General features: G+C 48.4%; 1 protein-coding gene across 1 annotated transcript in view; it reads left to right on the top strand.

Annotated features, from left to right (window-relative positions):
• Positions 1–4,190, top strand: part of Asap1 (ArfGAP with SH3 domain, ankyrin repeat and PH domain 1) — a gene marked incomplete at its 5' end in the record, with an annotated part of 270,321 nt that extends 266,131 nt beyond the window's left edge. Inside the window, 2 exon segments of the mRNA XM_013521324.1 lie at positions 659–781; positions 3,175–4,190. Of these exon segments, the coding sequence (XP_013376778.1) occupies positions 659–781; positions 3,175–3,249 (198 nt within the window). The 3' untranslated portion in view covers positions 3,250–4,190.
• Positions 4,191–18,153: the final 13,963 nt, after the last annotated feature.

Genomic DNA, 18,153 nt, shown 5'->3' with positions numbered 1-18,153 from the left:
GGGGACTGAGAAATTTGTTTATGCTGCACATTCAGTATGCAGAAGCTGCACATTTTGCTTTACATCATGTTTCCTAAAAACATTTTTAGACTCTGCTGTCATCTCTGCAAGTTGGTGCTGCCAGTGGAGGAGGGTAGGGCCTCCTTGCTTGCTCTCTGGTGGAAGAAACATGGTGAGGCCTCATCCCTAACTGGGGGATCAGGCTGGTGCTAGTGGAGGAAGGGCTCTCATCCCTTGAGAGCACACAGTACCCTCGGCTCCTGGCAGATGTTCCTACCACTGTGCACATGTACACACATGCACACAAAGTCAAGGCTCAGTAAAGAAACTTGCCTAAAGTCACCCATCCTTTTTTTTTTTTTTAAACAAGTCCACTTAGACTTGCATTTTATTTGTTTTTGTGGTGCTAGGGATCGAACCCAGGGCCTTGTGCATGCAAGGCAAGAACTCAACCACTGAGCCACATCCTCAGCCCAAAGATTTTTTTTTTTTTTCTTTTTCCAGTATTGGGAATCAAATTCTGGACCTTGCGCTTCCCAGGCAGGTGCTTACGCCACTGAGCTATATCCCTGGCCTCACCCACCCTTTAGTCAGCACTGTGCTCTTTTTTGTGTATTTAGTCTGTTTTCTTAACTAAAACCCAATTTCTTTATTAAAGGGAAAAAATAAAGTGAGGCGTGTGAAGACCATTTATGACTGCCAGGCAGACAATGACGATGAGCTCACGTTCGTCGAGGGAGAAGTGATCATTGTCACAGGGGAAGAGGACCAGGAGTGGTGGGTATGTATGGGTATCTCTGCATTTCTTCCATCTGCTCACACAGCACTGCCCAGATGGACAATGTATTGAGTCCTCAGACCCCACAGTGAATAAGATAGCACCCTGAAAAACAAGGATCCTGCCAGCTGTGTCACTTACCTAAGTGGCCCTGGGTATTTGATCTTTTCTGTCACTGTAGCATATGCTAGAAAAACAGACATACGGCTTTGAAAGGTCAGAAGAAATAACATTTATATAGCTTTTTCCATGGTATCATACAACAGCCTTGTGTGGTTGTAGGTGTTTTCTAATTTTTCAGATGGAAAACCAAAGCTCAAGAATGTCAAGCACATTACCCATCATCTTTTCCTAGCAGCCAATAAGCAGGCAAGGTCAAGATGCCAAGTCTACCCCAACCCCCAAAGCCTGTGTTTTTCTCACCTTCCACACTGTACCCAGGTTGAGCATCAGACGGCCAAGGTCTCATGGAAACTAAACTATTTGACCAGTGCTCAGTCCTCAGGCTCAATCCCAAATCCACCCTGCAGTTCTCCCTTTGCAAAGTATGGCCATAAAACTTCCTCACCGGATTATGAAGATTAGATGAGAATATCTGTGAAAACTTTTTACAGTAAAACCTGTTGCCCACATTGGGAAAGGAAGGGCATCGTTGTCCTTCCCAGGGAGCTGTTCAGAGGCCAGAGGCCTTGTGGATACCAGGCTGTAAGAGGCCTCCAAGGGCCACCACACAGCCGGTGCAGTTCATGCTGGCCAGGGGTCAGTCATCTTGGGAACTGCCGGTCCAAGGTGCAGTCTTCCTTCTTTCGGGCCTGTAGGAATAACACATTCAAGTCGGTTCCAACAGGGGACAGTTTTGCCCTTCAGGTACTTTTGGCAATATCTGGGGACATTCTAATTGTCAGGAAGAACCTGGGAGAGGTGGGTGCTGTGGGCATCTAGTAGGTAGAAGCCCGGGATGCATGGACATCCTGCAGTGCTCAGTGGAGCCCCTGCAACAAACAATGTGAGTAGAGCAGAGACTAAGACCGAGGACTGAAGTGCAAGTGGCAACATCAGCCCAGAGGTGCTCAGCGTTCCAGCCTCTGCTGGTGGAGTTGGGCTTGCGCCCAGCATGCAGTCTGTTGGAGAACCTGCTCAGGACAGTAGCAAGGAGATAGACTAAGTCACTGCTAGCTCTGTGGCCTTGGGAAAAAAGCGTGTCCCTTTCCAAACCTATTTCCTCTGAGAAAATGGGACGTGATTAATCTACTTCACAAGAATATCCCAGGACACATTTTGTAATCCATTAAGGTCACTACTGTTGGACAGTGATGATATTCTTTACTAAGAAACTGGTAACTCCAGCAGAGATTCCTGGGTAATGGGGAGTCTTCATTGATATCTCCAACATCATTTTTGGGAGAAATTATGTGCGCTGTGGACACATGTCCAGCCAGACATAACGATGTCACCACACGTCCAAATGGTGACCTGTGACTCCCAGAGCCCTCTCGCTGCATGGTGCCAGCTAAGACCTCATGATATCTGCAGACCACATCTCACCATTAACTATATTTCGCAAACAGGCAGCTAGTAGCAGGGGTGTTCCCTGAGAAGAGCCCTGGGACGGAGGGAGCCCTGGGCTGTGTGCTGCACCCCTCCCCCGACACTGCAGGTGCATCGGTTCTCTGAGGGAGACTGATAGCTGGCCTCGCCTGGCTCATTCTGTCCCATCCTTCAAGCCCCTCTCCTCTGTATTTTGTACTTACAGCCAATATGTATAGTCTTGATATTCTTTCTGTTAAAGACTCATGATATGATTGTCTTTAATGTAATTAATATCCATGTAGTTGAGGTAATAAGAAAATTTTTGCAGGTTACCATGGCTTCCAGGCTTATATAGCAGACAATAAAATTGCCATTGGCCATAGTCAGTGTCACATTTTTTCACAGGGTCTTTTCCCTGTCGTAATGAAATGACAAGTAATTAGTACACAGAGTCTGAGAAAAAAGCATTTTTAGCCCCATTTTGACACTAAGAGGTTTACTATGGTTTCTCTGAGGCTACCCACCTGGAAAGGTAACCAAGCCCCCCAGTTCAGAGCAGGGACTTGGAACCTGAAGCCCAGGAGAGGCTGGCGTAGGTTATTTCCCTTTAGGCTGCTGCATAGGTACATTGAGAGCCGTGCAAAAGTGCTGAGCATTTTGTAAGATCCGTCATTTGCAACTCCCTTGTTTTATTACATGGTTCATGACCCCCAAGCTCTCTGAGGTTCACCAGAGGGTGGGGTAGGATGAGGCTGCGGTTCCACCCCAGGTACGTAGGCAGACTTTGAGCAGGCTCTTACCCACAAGGCCTGTTCCAGATTAGCTGCCTGCACCTCTGGCCTGAACCATCTTTCTTCTCTCTGCAGATTGGGCACATCGAAGGTCAGCCTGAAAGGAAGGGGGTCTTTCCAGTGTCTTTTGTTCATATCCTGTCCGACTAGGAAGCCCAAGCCTCAGACTGCCTACATCCTTCATGCAAGACTGCTGCCTCCATGTAATCCTGTGCACAATTTGTATATAGCTGCTGTTACAGAATGAGAAACTCATGAAGGGCCACCTCAGGAGGGGAATATAGTATGTATTGTAAATATCCTGTGGGCTTCTGCCTTCACCAGTATTAGGATAGCCTCGGGACCCGGTTCGCCTTACTGGTTTGCCAAAGCCATCCTTGGCTTCTAGCACTTAACATCTCTCTATGCTGTTTTACAGACAACAACAACAAAACAAAACAAAAAAAAAACAGGAGTGTAGGAACTGCTGGCTTTGCAAGTAGAAGTGGTCTCCAGCACCCCCTGAAGGGCATAGAATTGACTTTGTTCCTAACAATGCAGTATTCTCAATCGTGTTACTGAAAATGCAACATTAGCAAAGAGGTGGGTTCTGTTCTCCAGGTGAAACTTCCAGTTAGCTCCATGACAGACCAGCCTGTAGTTAGGTGTGTGCACAGTTTACAGCTACAAAACCTACTTTGGTATTTATTACAGAAAAGTGCTCAGTTAAATGTAAGTATTACTCCTTCAGCAGAATAGTCACTGACCCAAAACTCTCGGTGGCATTTTACAATGCACACGGCCTCGTGCAAGTTTAGGCAGGTGGATTTGTACTGTCACACGGTGATGAGTGCCCACCCTGAGATATTACCTCATTATGCAGAAGTCACATATCCTTCATGACTATTTGGACAAAAGTTTAAAACATGTCTGATGAAGTTCAACTTTCAGGAACCAAGGACTGCCAGAAAATACTAACCTGTACAATATGCATGCATCTAGAAGCTTACCTGAAATCTGCCTTTTATAAAGGAATAAATAGTGTCAATGGTTGAACTGTACACTTTTTAAACTTGAGCGCCATTAAAGCAGAAATTATAAGGTTGCAAGAACATTTGTTTCTAGTCAGTCATTTGGCCTTCTCAAGAGTATGAATTTACATATCGTATTGCGAGTCAGCATCCCTTAAGTGTGTCAGAGCATCCAAAGTATTGGTTTTAAATTGTTTTTTTAGTTTGTTTTTGAACAAATTAAAACTTTTGTGGGTTTTTTTTGTTTTTGGGGTTTTTTTTTGGTACTGGGAATTGAACTCATGACAGGGAGGCACTGTGCCGCTGAGCTATATCCCTGGTCCTGAAACTTTTAAAAAATTATTCAAGATGAGGCATTTACAAATCAACCCTTTACAGTTTTTCCGGTGTAGAATCCAGGTGCTGAAACCAAGCTTTTCTTTTTCCATTCTATTTCTTAAAACCCAATTATAAAATAAGTTTTCCCACCCTAAGCTCTGTCCAGTAGACATGTCCCCTTCAAGTCAATTCATAACCAAGTTTTGGAACGCTGCTATGAATTGCACTGTGAAAAAGGCTCTCTCCCTGCGTAGAGTGAGTCTCTCTTCTCTCTCACACTAGCGCACGCTCTCCCACTCTCTCCTCTTTCTCTCTGTCCCCTTTCCTCTCTCTGTATTTCTGCTCTCGCGTGCGCTCTCTCTCTCTCTCAGTGTCTTGTTATTTTTGTTTTGTTTTCCATCCCAGCCGTGGTTGTCAGACCATTAAGAACATTGTGAGTATTTTAGTCTTTGACATCAGTCTGAACCTTGGAAAAGAATACAGTAGCTGTAGTCCACAGTCAGTGGGACTGTTCTCTGATTCCCAGGCGCATGTGCTGTTCTGGCATTACATTTACTTAAACTGCTATTTTGGCAATAGCACAGAAGCCTAATATTTTTAAGCAGATAATCTTGGCAATGAATGAGAAATGTTAATTTCACAGAAGCACAACTCCCAAGCAAAATTGTAGGAAAGGCCTGCTTTCATAGTCACAGTGCTCAATAAACATTAATTTAGTGCTGTTTACCTGGTTCCTAGGAACACTTTAGATAGCCACCTGAACAATAAACCTTGCATGGTAGACCTGCAAAATATTTTATCAGCTGTTAATGGAAACTAGTTTTAAACAATTGCTTCCTCGGTGTCAGGGCACATGTACATTCCCACATGAAACCGGGAGTGGGGGGCACTGTGCCTGTGCTGGTACCGCACTGGTATCAGGACAGGAAGCCAGCACTGAAGGTGCCCAGTGCACCGCTGCGTTCATTTGCACACTTTCAGTTGCGTGAAAGAGCCGTTCTTTTTTGTGGCCTAGACTATTTTCAGTGATTTGAAAATAAACTGGTTTATGAGAAACACACACAAAAGCTGTATCTATAAAATTACATGGATTCAGTGGCCGGTCTTTTCCCATGTCACAGCTACTCACACAAATGCATTTTTCATGCCTTTCTGTCTCTGGTTGTGTTTTTGTTTCCATAAGGAAGTTGAGTTCTCTAATCCGGTTTACTGTAGAACATAGGAAAACTCCATAGAAACACCATTGCCAATCTCGTGTTTAAATCTGATCTTAAACTCATGAGCCACTATCTGCAATTTTGTACATGATATAGTATTTTGAAGTTGTGGAACTTTACGAAGAAATAGCAAATTAGTTCTTTCCGCCAGACAGGAAAGTTACGTTCTGCAAATAGCGTGTCTTATTTTACTGTTGAACAGCAACTGCTATTTATTTTTTTATTGCCTAGAACTTCAGCGTGTTGTATAGGAATCTCACAGTGCCACTAGTTAAACTCCGAGTCTCCATCTGGGTGTTGCCGTGAAGCATCAGTATACTTTCCATTTCACATGTATTTAACGTGACAGTTTTTCAGTAATGTATGTGTTAATTTCTACTTTTTTTAATATTTAAAATTGCTTTTAAATAAACATATTCTCAGTTGATCCCAAGCATCCAAAATCAGCCATTTTGTGAGTTGTCTGCTACTCTTCTGAATCAAGGCTCCATCCTGGGGGAGAACCTAGCACAGGTCACCCTGGCTCCCGCATCAAAGTTCGCCCTGAACGAGGAGCATTCCCAGTCCTCCCAGCTTACAGATGATGGCCTGGGCCCTGGGTCTCGCTGTCATGTGACAGTGTTTATGCCAAGGGCTGAGTTGCACATGGCCTGGCGCCAGACACCCCCCCCCCCCGTGGCATCTCCTTGGTCCATGACAGCCCCCAAAAGGCGTGATCACAGGTTCACTGCTGGGTGAGAAGCCCGCAGCACTGGGACGACCTGCCAGAGGTCACATGGGGAGTGACGGGCAGCAGTGTGGCCCTCCTTCCCCGCTCTACCCTACCTCTCTGCTCCACCCTAAGCCTGTCCCACTTTCCCCAGTCCCAGTGCAGGGGGTTGTTAGGCTAATTTGACCTTTTCTGCTTCGCACATTCTCTTTGGATTCTCCTCCCTCCCAAGTTCAAATTGTCTATTTCCCTGGATTTGAAGTTTGACTGTTTCACTAATGGGCTCCCTTCTCCAGGAGGCAGGCCGTCCGAGCAGAGGGCTCGGGGACACCTTCGGCCTGGCCCCTGCACCCCGCGGCCTGGAATGGAGATGAAGGTAGTGCACTTGTATTACCTTATGCCTCAACATCCGAGGCTCATGGGACCCTGTGTCACAGTGACACCAGGCCTGTGGTTGCAAAGATGAGCCTCGAGTTCTCTGTCCTGGAAAAGTTTGCCGCCTGGAAGCAGGTGTGAGTGGTGACGGCCGTGGGGATCAGCTGACAGGACCCTCTGGAAAGGCATGTAGCTCACCTCACACAGGGAAGTTCCTGCACAGCACGCTGGGTGAGAGGGTGGCGCCCCTGTGACGGCTGGCAGGAGGGAGAAGACAGCAGGCTGAAGCAGAATCACCTCAGAGCCATCCGTGCTGTGCTGGATAGCAGGACCGAGGAGCAGGTTGCTCGCTAGTGGCTGCTGCACCATCTTGGCGCGGCGAGACCTGTGCTGAGCGCTGCATCGTGGGTTACGTTCTCTCAGGAGCACTATGGCGGAGCTGTGTTCTCGCCTTCTGTGGATACAGACTTAGTGGAGATTGATGCTGAAAGAGTGTCAGGCATAACTTAGCCAAAGCCAGCCATTCGTGATGGTGGAGGCCAGGTTGGAACCATGACCTAGGGCTCCGTGCAGTCCTGTGCATGACAGCCCACCACCACCGCTGTCTGTTTCCAGACTGGAGGGTGATCCCAGGGCCTTCGCACTAATCTACATCCCCACTTCCTTTATTTCTAACTTTGAGACAGGGTCTCACTAAGCTGCCCGGGCTGGACTTGAGCTTTCAATCCTCCTGTCTTAACTTTCAAGAGTGCTAGAATTACAGGCATGCGCCACCGTGCCTTGCTCCTTTGCTGCGCTATCTGAACAGAAACTGAGCCAAAGCTGGCCTGCCCCAGGCCACTACCCACAGGTCAGCCGCCAGCGCAGTATAAGCCATGCGATGAAATTTCTGGTCAGAAGTGACAGTACCTGCTAGAAGGGCCGCGTGAGCATTGGACAGCACACTTGGGAATAAGCAGAGGCTGCCGAGTGCCTGGGGAGTGTGACTGAGCAGACAGCGAGGGGCAGCTGGAGTCTGTCTGTGAGCCCAGCAGCCCAAAAGCAAACCGAACCATGTGCTCCTGAAACAGGAAACAGCCCTCTGCAAAGATTTTTCCACACAGCACACCCTAGTTGAGGCCCAGGAGGCCAAAACGACCTTCTGCAAAACCACCAAGGCAGAAGCCTGGCTCAGCTTCACTCTTCACCAGGGAGAATTGAAACTTCACTTGATAGTGCCAAGTAGATCTGAGAGAGACCACATTCACCTGAAAATACAGTAGGCCTCAGTTTTCAGATTTTGGCCAGCACCTTCTGGGGTCCTCAGTATTAAAACCAGATTACTGAGCCAGGCATGGTGGCACTTGCCTGTAATCCCAGCACTCTAGGGGGCTGAGGCAGGAGGATTAGCTATTCAAGCCCATGTAAGCTCAGCAATTAGGCTGAGGCGGAAGGATTGGCTCAAGTTCTAGGCCAGCCTGAACCTGTCTCAAAAACAGAAATTGAAGCCCAGCCTGGGCAGCCTGACAAATTAGCAAGACTATGTCTCAAAGTAATTATTTTTAAAAAGGAACTGGAATGTAGTTCAGTGCAGAAGACCCTGGGTTCCATTCCCAGCACTGAAGAAAAAGGGGGGCTCATCTCAAAAATAAGGACTTTCCTTGCTTTCCCTAGTGAAAAGTGACAAATTAGAGATGTGAACCTGCTGAATGCTTGACATGCAGTCGGTGACCACTCGTGGTCCTTGACTGAGTGCAGAACCTGACACCTCCCGTCAGCAGCTAGAGGGGCACCTAGGTGCGTGTGGAGAAAGCCAAACCAGCTTCTCCAGGGCCACCAGTGGGGGGTCTGGTGATCCGGTCACCTTTGACTCAGTCTACCTGCAAACAGAGTCAGCAGGCCAGGGCTGCCTATACCCCGGGCCCCAGGTGGTTTTTCCTGCACGTCCAACACTGGCCACACACCAGGGGTTGGATGAATTTGCTAGAGCAACTCACAGAACTAAGGCAGACACATTTAAGGGGTGATTATAAAGGACATGACAACAGACCAGAGGAAGAGAGGCAGAGGGTGAGGCAGGAAGAAAGGACAGGAGCTTCACCGCCTCTCTGGGAACCTGCCTTCTGGACCCCCCACAGAAGCAGCTTATCGGAAGCACCCCAAAACTTGTCATTTGAGGTTTTTGTGGATGCTTCATTACAAATGGATGGATTCGATCACTACGCTCTAGTGATCAGTTTAACCCCTCACCCCTCTACCCTCCTGGGAGGTTAGGGATAGGGCTGGAAACTCTCCCCCTCTAGTCCTACTTGGTCTTTCCAGTGACCACCCCCCATCCTGAAGCCAGTGGGAGCAGCCAGCCAGCAATGGTCTGCATACAAAAAAGACACTTGTCACCTGGTAGACTGCAAGGATTGTTAGGAGTTGTATGCCAGGAAACAGGAGGAAAACCAAGTACCATACAGGATTTTCAGCTCTCACAGCACCTATAGTTGAAAGGGTTCACATTAGCTGGTCTCCTCTCCAAGTACAGGGAGCGCCCACCCCCAGTGAGGGCCAAAGCCGGGGGCTCTGTCATCACCGGCTCTGCCCCCTCCTCCTGTGTGGTGCTGATAGCATCAGGCAAACTGGCTGCTTGACAATGGGCCTTTCTATGGTGCGTTAAGCTGCGGAACAAAGATCCACAGGAATACATTGCCTGAATGTGCAAACTTAGTTCCTGCTCAGCTAGAACCACTTAAAAACTCAAGCATGGCTCATTCCCGTAACTCCAGCCAATCGGGCTGAGCCAGGAGGATGGTGGATTCAAGGCCAAGCTGGGCAACACAACTAAAAGCAAATGTGGCCTGGCAAGCGCAAGGTCGTGAGTTTGGTTCCCGGTACCGGAGAAAAAACCAAAAAAAAAAAAAAAAAAGCAAATGTGGGGCAACCCACCTTCCAGGCCCCCTTCTGTCCCTCTTAGCTTGCTTTCTCTTCATAAGTTCTTCCTACCCTTAACCTCTGTTGTTCCTACAATTCATTCCTCAATTTTAGAGAACACGAACTTGGCGTTTCAGACACTTAGCAGGTTGGGAGTTATATTTCCCACACATCACTTGCCAGTCTTCCACCAAGACAACTGGACAGAAGTAAGAGTTTGCTTTTGTTTCATAGATCCTCGATTGTGACTCAAACAGGGAAAAACAACAAATCTCAGACACCAGGAGTCCCCCGGTGGCTTCGAGGTGGCCACCAGTCAACTCCCTGTCTGGAGCGCCTGTGTGGCTCTGCCACCCAGAGGAAGTTCGGAGATGCAGGAACGTAGGTTTGCCCTGCCCGGCTAGTCCTTGTGGCCTAGGAGCCATTCTTGTCTGTGCCCAAACAGAAGATACCAGGCGGTAACCCAGCTTAGAAGGAAGAGAATCCAGGGGGTGGCACAGGCAGCAGTGAAGACGTGAAAGTCAGAAACAGGTCTGTTTATAATCATATCAAGGCCACCCATAGCCCACCAACAGGGAAATGTGTGTAAACTGGGGAATAGATAGTACGTCCAGCAAAAAGAATGAACATTCTACAACCGTCCAATAAAACCTGAGTCTCGCACTGAACTTGAGAAGCTAGGCTCAAAAGAACCCACTCTTTTATTCCACTTAATGTACAAAAATAGGCACTCTGCAGGTACACGTCTGGGTGGTGTACCCAACTCACCACTAGAAGAGGGCCTGGGGCAGGGGTTGGGGGTGCAGATACTATTCTGTTTCCCTGAGCGCTGGTCACAAGCAGCTCACTTCTGACGTGTACTTGGTTGGTTGGTTTTGTGGTCCTGGACAACAAACCCGGGCCTCACTTGTGCTAGGCCTGGATTCTACCACCGAGTCACAGTCCAGCCTTTGACTTACATTTTTCCATCCGTGTGCTGTTCTCAGGGGTATCCTGGTACAAAGTTTAGCTCTTTTTAAAATGTAAATTTAAAAGAAACCTTTATTTGTAGTATTTTTGCCAGTTCCTGTGATGGAAATATTCCTGCTCTGGCTGATTATCAGCTACCCATGTGGTGTCACAGCATGCTAAGTTGGAAAAAGTCCTTCCTTCCTTCCTCCCTCCCTTCCTCCCTCTCTTTTCTTTTTTCTTTTTTGGTCAGTCTCACTGTGTACACCAGGCTAGCTTTGAATTCACAATCCTCTTGCCTCAGCCTCCTGAGTGCTGGAATTACAAGTGTGGAACACCAAGCCTAGTGCACTTTTGTTTTGTTTTTCTAAATAATGTCTGCTAAAATGCAAGGAGAGTAAGGGCTGGATGAGATTAGCCCCCTTCTTGCTTGAGCCCCTGCTAGTCCACCAACCAGTATCTATGCACTTTTTAAAAAGATTGTAATGGTTTTATTGAGAGATAATCTGTATACCACACACTTGATTCATTTCAAGTGTACGTGTCCATGGTTTTTAGTACATTCACAGAGTTGTGTGACTATTGCCACAATCACATTAAACATTTTCATCAGCCCATACCTGCCAGCGGTCCTTCTTTCTTCCCTGAACCCTGGCAACCATGACTCCTGGTATCTGCAGATCTGTCTCACTTGGAAATTTCCTATGCATGGAATCACACAATATGGGATCTGCGGCTGGCTTCTTTCATTCTCTGTTGTTTCCAAGGCTTGCCCAGGTGATACTGTGCAGCTACATCCCATTTCTTGTTATTACCAGATGATTTCCCTGTAGATACACTTCATTTTCTTTTCCTGCTAGTGGACAGCTGAGCCATGGCCATCCTTTTTGACTATTATGGCTAAGTTGCCGTGAACAGTTTTGTGTTCATGCTTTTGCATGAACATTGGGTTTCATGCCACATATAGGCCTGGGCTTCTGGGAGTGGCCACACTTTCCCAAAGCAGCTGCCCCGTCTCTCGTTCCCGCCAAGAGTGCAGGAAGGTCCTAGCTGCTCACATCTTCACCAGCGCCTATTTTCTCCCCTTTTCCCCAGCAGTGGCCATCCTGATAAACATCAAGCATCTATCCAGGTGGTTTGGATTTGTGTTTCCCTGATGGCTTACGATGCTGAGCACATCTTCATGTGCTGATTGGCCATTTATGTATCCTCTTCAGAGGAATGGCTACGTAGATCATTAGTCAGTTTTTAAATTTTAAATTTTGAGTTGGAGGAGTTATTTATAGAGTCTAGGCACAAGTCATTTATCAGCTAAAATTTGCCAGAAAAAAAAAATCTACCATTCTGTGAATTCTTTTGTCTTCCTCCTGCTATTTTAAGCATTACTTGATCACTTCCTTGAAAAGAAGCAAAAACTTTCAGAACCACATACTGCAAAGTTTCAAAGGCCCCACAAATCTAAATTTGAGAGATGGCCTTTGGTTTCTGTCCTGTAATACTGTTGCTCAGACTGATTGTTCCCAGGACCTCTGGAGGACAAATGTGGACTCTGGGCCTTGCGACACAGGTTGGAATGGTGCTGTAGTCCATGTCCTGTTGCCTCTGCTGCACACTTGGGTCAGACCCAGGAACTTAGAAAGAACAGAAGCATATTTGGCTCACAGTACTGGAGGTGGGGAACCCAGGAGCCTGGCCACCAGCATCTGGCAAGGCCTTCAAGCTGCTTGTGTCGCGCCAGGGCGTCATGTGGTGAGACAAAGCAAGCCTGCCAGGCACAGCGTGATTGTTTGAAAAAGGCACTCCATCAGCAGCCCGTTCATCCGCGGACAGAGTACTCCACTCTCTAGGGCGGACCTCACCTCCAAATGTGCCACCTCCAAATGTCATGAACATGGATTTGGGGATTGTTATAGTTTGGGGCTTATTTTTGCAAGGGGAACGATATAATACAGGACATATAGTTTATAAGATTATTTATAATAGTCACCCAAACAGTGATATACAAGAGAGTGCAGGAAATCTGTCTACACACTAAGACCCAGAAATGTCCTACATGAGTAGAGCTGAAGGCCTAGAGCTCATAACAATACCTCCCATGAGTCCATCTGGAGTCCCACAGCCCACAACAATGTCTCATACGGGCCTGTTTCACGGATCTGTGCTGGGAAGGCCCAAAGGTCAGTGGTGGAATCTAGGAATTCTGTGCCAGCAGGATGAAGGATCTGTGCTAGCAGGCTGAGGGATCTGCACTGGAGCCAGGAAGCGATGATCAAAGTAAGACCCAGAGCTCCCCTGAAAGTTACCACAGCCATCCTCAGCAACAGTGAGGACCTGAGCTCCCCCGGTGATCAAGATGGCCAAGTTGCCAATGCAACAAGCTTCTCCAGGAGGCCGGTAGTGCACCATCTTCCCCACCGGATCTAGGAAGCGATGCTCAAAGTGAGGACCAGGACTCGCACAAAGTGAACTGAAGCTATTCTCAGAGCCAACAAGACCCCGAGCTCTCGGAGGATGAAAACAGCCAAATGCATCAGGAAAGCCAGCATGACGAGCTCCTCCAAGAGAACCAACAGCTCCTTACAGCTTCTCCCAGCTCCCAACAGCCTTTCAGCTTCTTCTCCAGGTCTGCCTCTTATGCTGCTGGCAACAGTCCCTAGGTGGGCCTCTCACACCCAGCACCACACTTACTCAGTTCAGCTGGGGGTTATAAATTGACCACCAGTTGTTAATCCACTACAGGGATTAAGTTCTCAACACACAGAGCTTATGGGACACATTCAAGCCACAGCAAGTGGTGACCTCCACTCAAAGCAGGGAGGACATGGGTCAGTCACCAGCCCCTCTGCACTGGTGTTGGCCTGTCAGTGACATGGGCAAGGCTGTGTCTGTTACAAGGTGGGTGACAGACAACCTACAGCATTGTACAACAGGACTTTTGGTCTAGTTTTTCACTCTGTTTACGCTGTATCTTCATAAACACTGAAAGTAAGATATAGCCAGGCATGGTGGCGTATGCCTATAAGTATAGCACTCTGCGAGGCTGACGCAGGAGGATAACAAAGTTCAAGGCCAACCTGGGCAACTTACAGAGTTAGAGATCCTCTCTGTGTCAAAATGAAAGGTTAGAAAGGGTTGGAATGTGGCTCAGTGTGTAGATCTTGGGTTCCCCTGGATGCAAGATGGATAAATAAACGTCATTCCTCCCTCTGGTCTGATGTAAATTAGGGGCTGGTGAATGACAGTCTTCTCCCTCTTCCTGCCATTTGTGTGCCCTCGGCCAGGTACCTCCAGGGTGTTCCAAATTTCCCACAGCTGCTTTTCACAGGGGAAGCTTGAAACTGCTCTCTTGCCCAGGGAGAAGGGAGAGGGGGAAATACCTCTGCCTTTGCTTTCGTTATTATTAAGTCAGAGATAAACAGAAGTGCTTCTCAGCCTCTGGGGCCAATGAGAAGTTTGCTGTCAACTGAAACTGAAAGAAAGTGTCATTTATGTGGCTGCTCTTGCTGGTGAACAACCTTTTGGGCCAGGTGGCTTTGCTCAGTGTGCCCGCAGCATCTGTCCCCCTCAGGGTAGGGAGCAGCGTGGACACCATGTGCCCCGGGGCCATTGGCCAGCTGCCTGGGTCCCCACCTCGGAGGGCACCCAGCCAGCCTCTGATGGGAACCGCGGGCTGCAGAGAGGCCTGGGGAGAGGGCCAGGGTGGGCTCGGTCCCCAGAGCAGCACCTCTGGAAGGTTAGAGACCGGACTTCCTGGAACAAACAGGTCTGTACAAGAGTCACAGACGGGCTGCCCAAGGGTGAGCTGCAGATTTAAAAATAAAAATGAAACTGTTCTAGCAGTTCCTCATCTTCGCCCCCTCAGGCCCTTGGCAATAGAGGCCCTGCCTCGATGAGTCAGGCTGAAAAGTGCTATCCCAGTAACGTGTCACCTCTCCTCCAGTGTCCTCTGCCAGGCAGGGAGCCTTCCGCCTGGGACAGAAGGGAGCGCAGCCCAAGCGGGGGCCGCCCCGATGGCTCCTGAGTCTCGGCAGCGTCTGAGTCAGGTCTTCCCAGTGCTGAACCTGTGGGTCTGAGACTCACAGTTGGCAGAGACTGAGTCAGCAGGTCAGCGGGGCAGGCTGGAGCCCGGCGGTCTGTACTTCTAGTAAAGCCCCCTGATGGATCCGACCTGGGTGGCCAGCGACTGTCCTCTGAAAAGTAACATTTGCAGTTCAGCTTTTTAACCAGAACAGCAGGCTATGAAAGCAGAAAGAACGGCCCAGCTGGAAATGGCCTGGGCCGGAGTCCGGGCCTCTCGGAGCCCTGCAGGCTGGACAGGCCGCTCTCAGTGGCTTTAGCGTCCTTGCCAGAGAGATGCTGCTGTCCTGGCCCCGGCCTCCCTCCAGCCCTCTCTGGGCCTGCCCATCGCCACCCTGAAGGAAGGAGCACTCAGCCGGTCCTCTACTCCCACCTCCACAGAGGGCCCGCCCCACGGTCACGAGAGTGACCTGAGGAGGGGACACGGCCCGCAGGTGACACTCAGAAACAGCCTCTGCTCTCCAGATCTAATCCATTTGCCACTGGGACAGATGTAATTCTGCTCAGGCCTGCACCCAACTGGAAGGGGGAGGAGAATCCCATTACTCTGGGAAGCTGAGGCAGGAGGATCCCAAGTGCAAGCCCAGTCTGTGCAATTTAGCACCTCAGTAAGTCTCTAAATTAAAAAAATAATAAACATAAAGGTCCTAACATGTAGCTCAATGCAGAGTTCCTGGTTTCAATCCCCAGTACCACAAAAAAAAAAAAAAAAAAGAGAAAGAAGTGGGAGGGAGGGGAGAAAAGAAAAGAATAGAAAAGAAAAGGAAAGAAAAGAAAATCAGCACAGCCTTGCCTTGTGGAGACTCAGACCCATGACAAACACACATGCTATTTAAATTAAGCCACTTCAAGGAGGGGCCTTCTAAACAATAATATGTAACCTTTTTGGCAGTACTTAAGAGGGACAAAAAATATTAATACTCTGACCAGAACTGCAACTCGGGGATTTTTCCTAAGGAAAAACATTTACATTCTGCTGTTCTTTAAGAATTCCAGAAAAAAAAGAAAAGAATTCTGTATCAGTGGTTACTTGTGCTCTACCCACCCAATAAAATAAGATGCAGCCACAACAACACGGAACAGCCAGAACACACGCACTCAGTCCGCCCAGGGCGTCTCGGGGCACAAGCTGGCCCTGGGGCAGGGACTGGGGCTGACGGGTCCAGCGCATCCTGGCACCGCAACGCTGCAGCTGTCACAGAGAAAGAGGGGAACACCTGTCCCCCTCCACACATCCCATACGAGAACAGCATCCAAAAGGATTTGAAAAACCACACGCTGAGGCCCGACTTCATGCTTCCCCTAAGTAAACCATTCTGTGAGTACTCCTACTGGTCTATGTCTACAACTCACAATGAATGTAGTCACCGCAGGGAACTGGTGTGATCATTTGGACGTGGACGGTAGTACGTGGGCCCAGTGGCACACCCCTGTGACCCCAGCACCTGGGAGCTGAGGCAGGAGGGTCACAAGTTCAAGCCCACACTGGGCAACTTAGTAATTTAGGGAGACCCTGTCTCCAAATAAAAAAATGGACTGGGGATATAGCTCAGAGGAAAGGCCCTGGTTCAGTCCGCAGTACTGCAACGCAAACCAAAACCACAGCCAAACAAAAAACAGGGAAGAGCCTTCCAGGAAGGAGGAGCAATCTGAACAAGGAGGTGCTCTCTCCACCATGGTGCTGAGATGCTCACAGTGGAAGGAAGGAAGGAAGGAAGGGGGGGAAGGAGGGAGGGAGGAAGGAAGGAAAGAAAAAGAAAGAAGAAAAAAGAAAGAAAGAAAGAAAGAAAGAAAGAAAGAAAGAAAGAAAGAAAGAAAGAAAGAAAGAAAGAAAGAAAGGGAAAGGAAAGGAAAGAAAGAAAGAAAGGGAAAGGAAAGGAAAGAAAGAAAGAAAGAAAGGAAAGAAAGAAGAAAGAGAAAGAAAGAAAGAAAGAAAGAAAGAAAGAAAGAAAGAAAGAAAGAAAGAAAGAAAGGAAGAAAGAAAGAAAGAAAGAAGAAAGAGAGAGACAACCAGACCGGATGCTGTCGCCAGCGCAGCCTTGCCGTCCTTCACGGGGTACCCAGCCTCATCCTCTCCGCTTGCTCGATGTTGCTCGGCTTTGCCTACTGTTTCCTTCCTCCAAAGTTCCGCCCGAGCTTGCTGGGCAGGTGACAGGTCGGCCCAAGGACGCTGGCACAAGGCAACAGCCTGAGAGGACCCTGAGTTCCTCCTGCACGGCTTCCCCAGGCGCCGCGGGGCCCGCCCTGTCCCCATGTCAGCCCAGCGTGGAGAAAGTCTAAAGGATGATCCAAGGGTGATGGGTGCCCCTCACTCCGACGCTTCCATTCTTCAACAAATGTTTTGAGGTACAGGGAATTGAACCTAGTACCTTCACACTGAGCGTAACCCTCAGCCCTTTTTATTTTATTTTATTTTATTTTATTTTATTTTATTTTATTTTATTTTAAAGTCCCTAAATTGTTCAGTCTGGGCTGGAACTTGTGATTCTTCTGACTCAGCCTCCCAGAGTGCTGGGATTAGAGGTATGTGCCACCAAACCCGCTTTTCACAAACTTCAAAATGAACTTTGCTAGATTAAAAAATAAAAAAAAATAAAAAATAAAAAGTTCTGTTGTAGCCATGTGAATTCAAGTCATAACAATGCCGTGCTTTCCCCTTCCCTCAGAAGACCTTCAGGGCACCATGAAAGCGGCTTTTCCGAATCCTGCCCTCTGCCACAACTGCGAATTCCTGTCCCCAAGCAGCTCCTCGGCCTCCTTGGGCTCCAGCACTGTGAGGAGGAAGCCATCCCTGGTCTGTCCCAGCAGCGCAGAGCCCAGGGATGCACTGATACCCAAGGGTGAACCGCAGCACCAGAACCAGTTCTCTTCCCGGCCCAGGGTCCATAGCGAGGTCATGGCCAGCTTCCGCTAGGCCTGCAGAGAGGAGCAGGACTCTCCGGGCCTCCACTGTATTCCCTGCCCAGCGCCAGCAATAGTACCTGCCTTGTTCAAGAGGACAGAAAGCTTGAGGATTAAAGAAAATCTGTGTAAAATCTGTGTGAAAATCTGACCCCTGTCAACTCTAGAGCCCCACATGGTCGCGGGGTCTTTTTATTAGCTATTTGGTAGGGGCCCCCTTCCAATCACCCAGTGAGGCCAGTGATGAAGGAATAGTTTGATGGTCACTTTCATTTTTCTTGGGTTTTCTTGTTGTGTTTTGTTTTTGAGCCTGGGTCTTACTACATAATTCAGGGGATATAGCTCAGCGGCACAAGCAAATGCCCAGGAAATTGCAAGGTCCTGAGTTCGATCCCTAGTACCCGCCAAAAAAAGTGTCATAATTCAGGCTAGACTTAAATTCACTCTGTAGCCCTGGTCAGTCTCAAACTTGCAGGGATCCTCCTGCCTCAGCCTCTTGAGTGCTGGGATAGCAGGTGTGCACCACCACACCTGGCTGATGGCAACATTAAGTAACCTATAATCACAAGTGGAAATGAGAAGGCTATAATATTTTGGAATG

Source organism: Chinchilla lanigera, unplaced genomic scaffold (assembly GCF_000276665.1).
Source record: "Chinchilla lanigera isolate Chin_1 unplaced genomic scaffold, ChiLan1.0 scaffold00060, whole genome shotgun sequence".
In the NCBI taxonomy this organism is placed as follows: domain Eukaryota; kingdom Metazoa; phylum Chordata; class Mammalia; order Rodentia; family Chinchillidae; genus Chinchilla; species Chinchilla lanigera.
The sequence above is the reverse complement of the archived record's forward strand: the minus strand, read 5'-3'. Positions and strand labels throughout refer to the sequence as shown.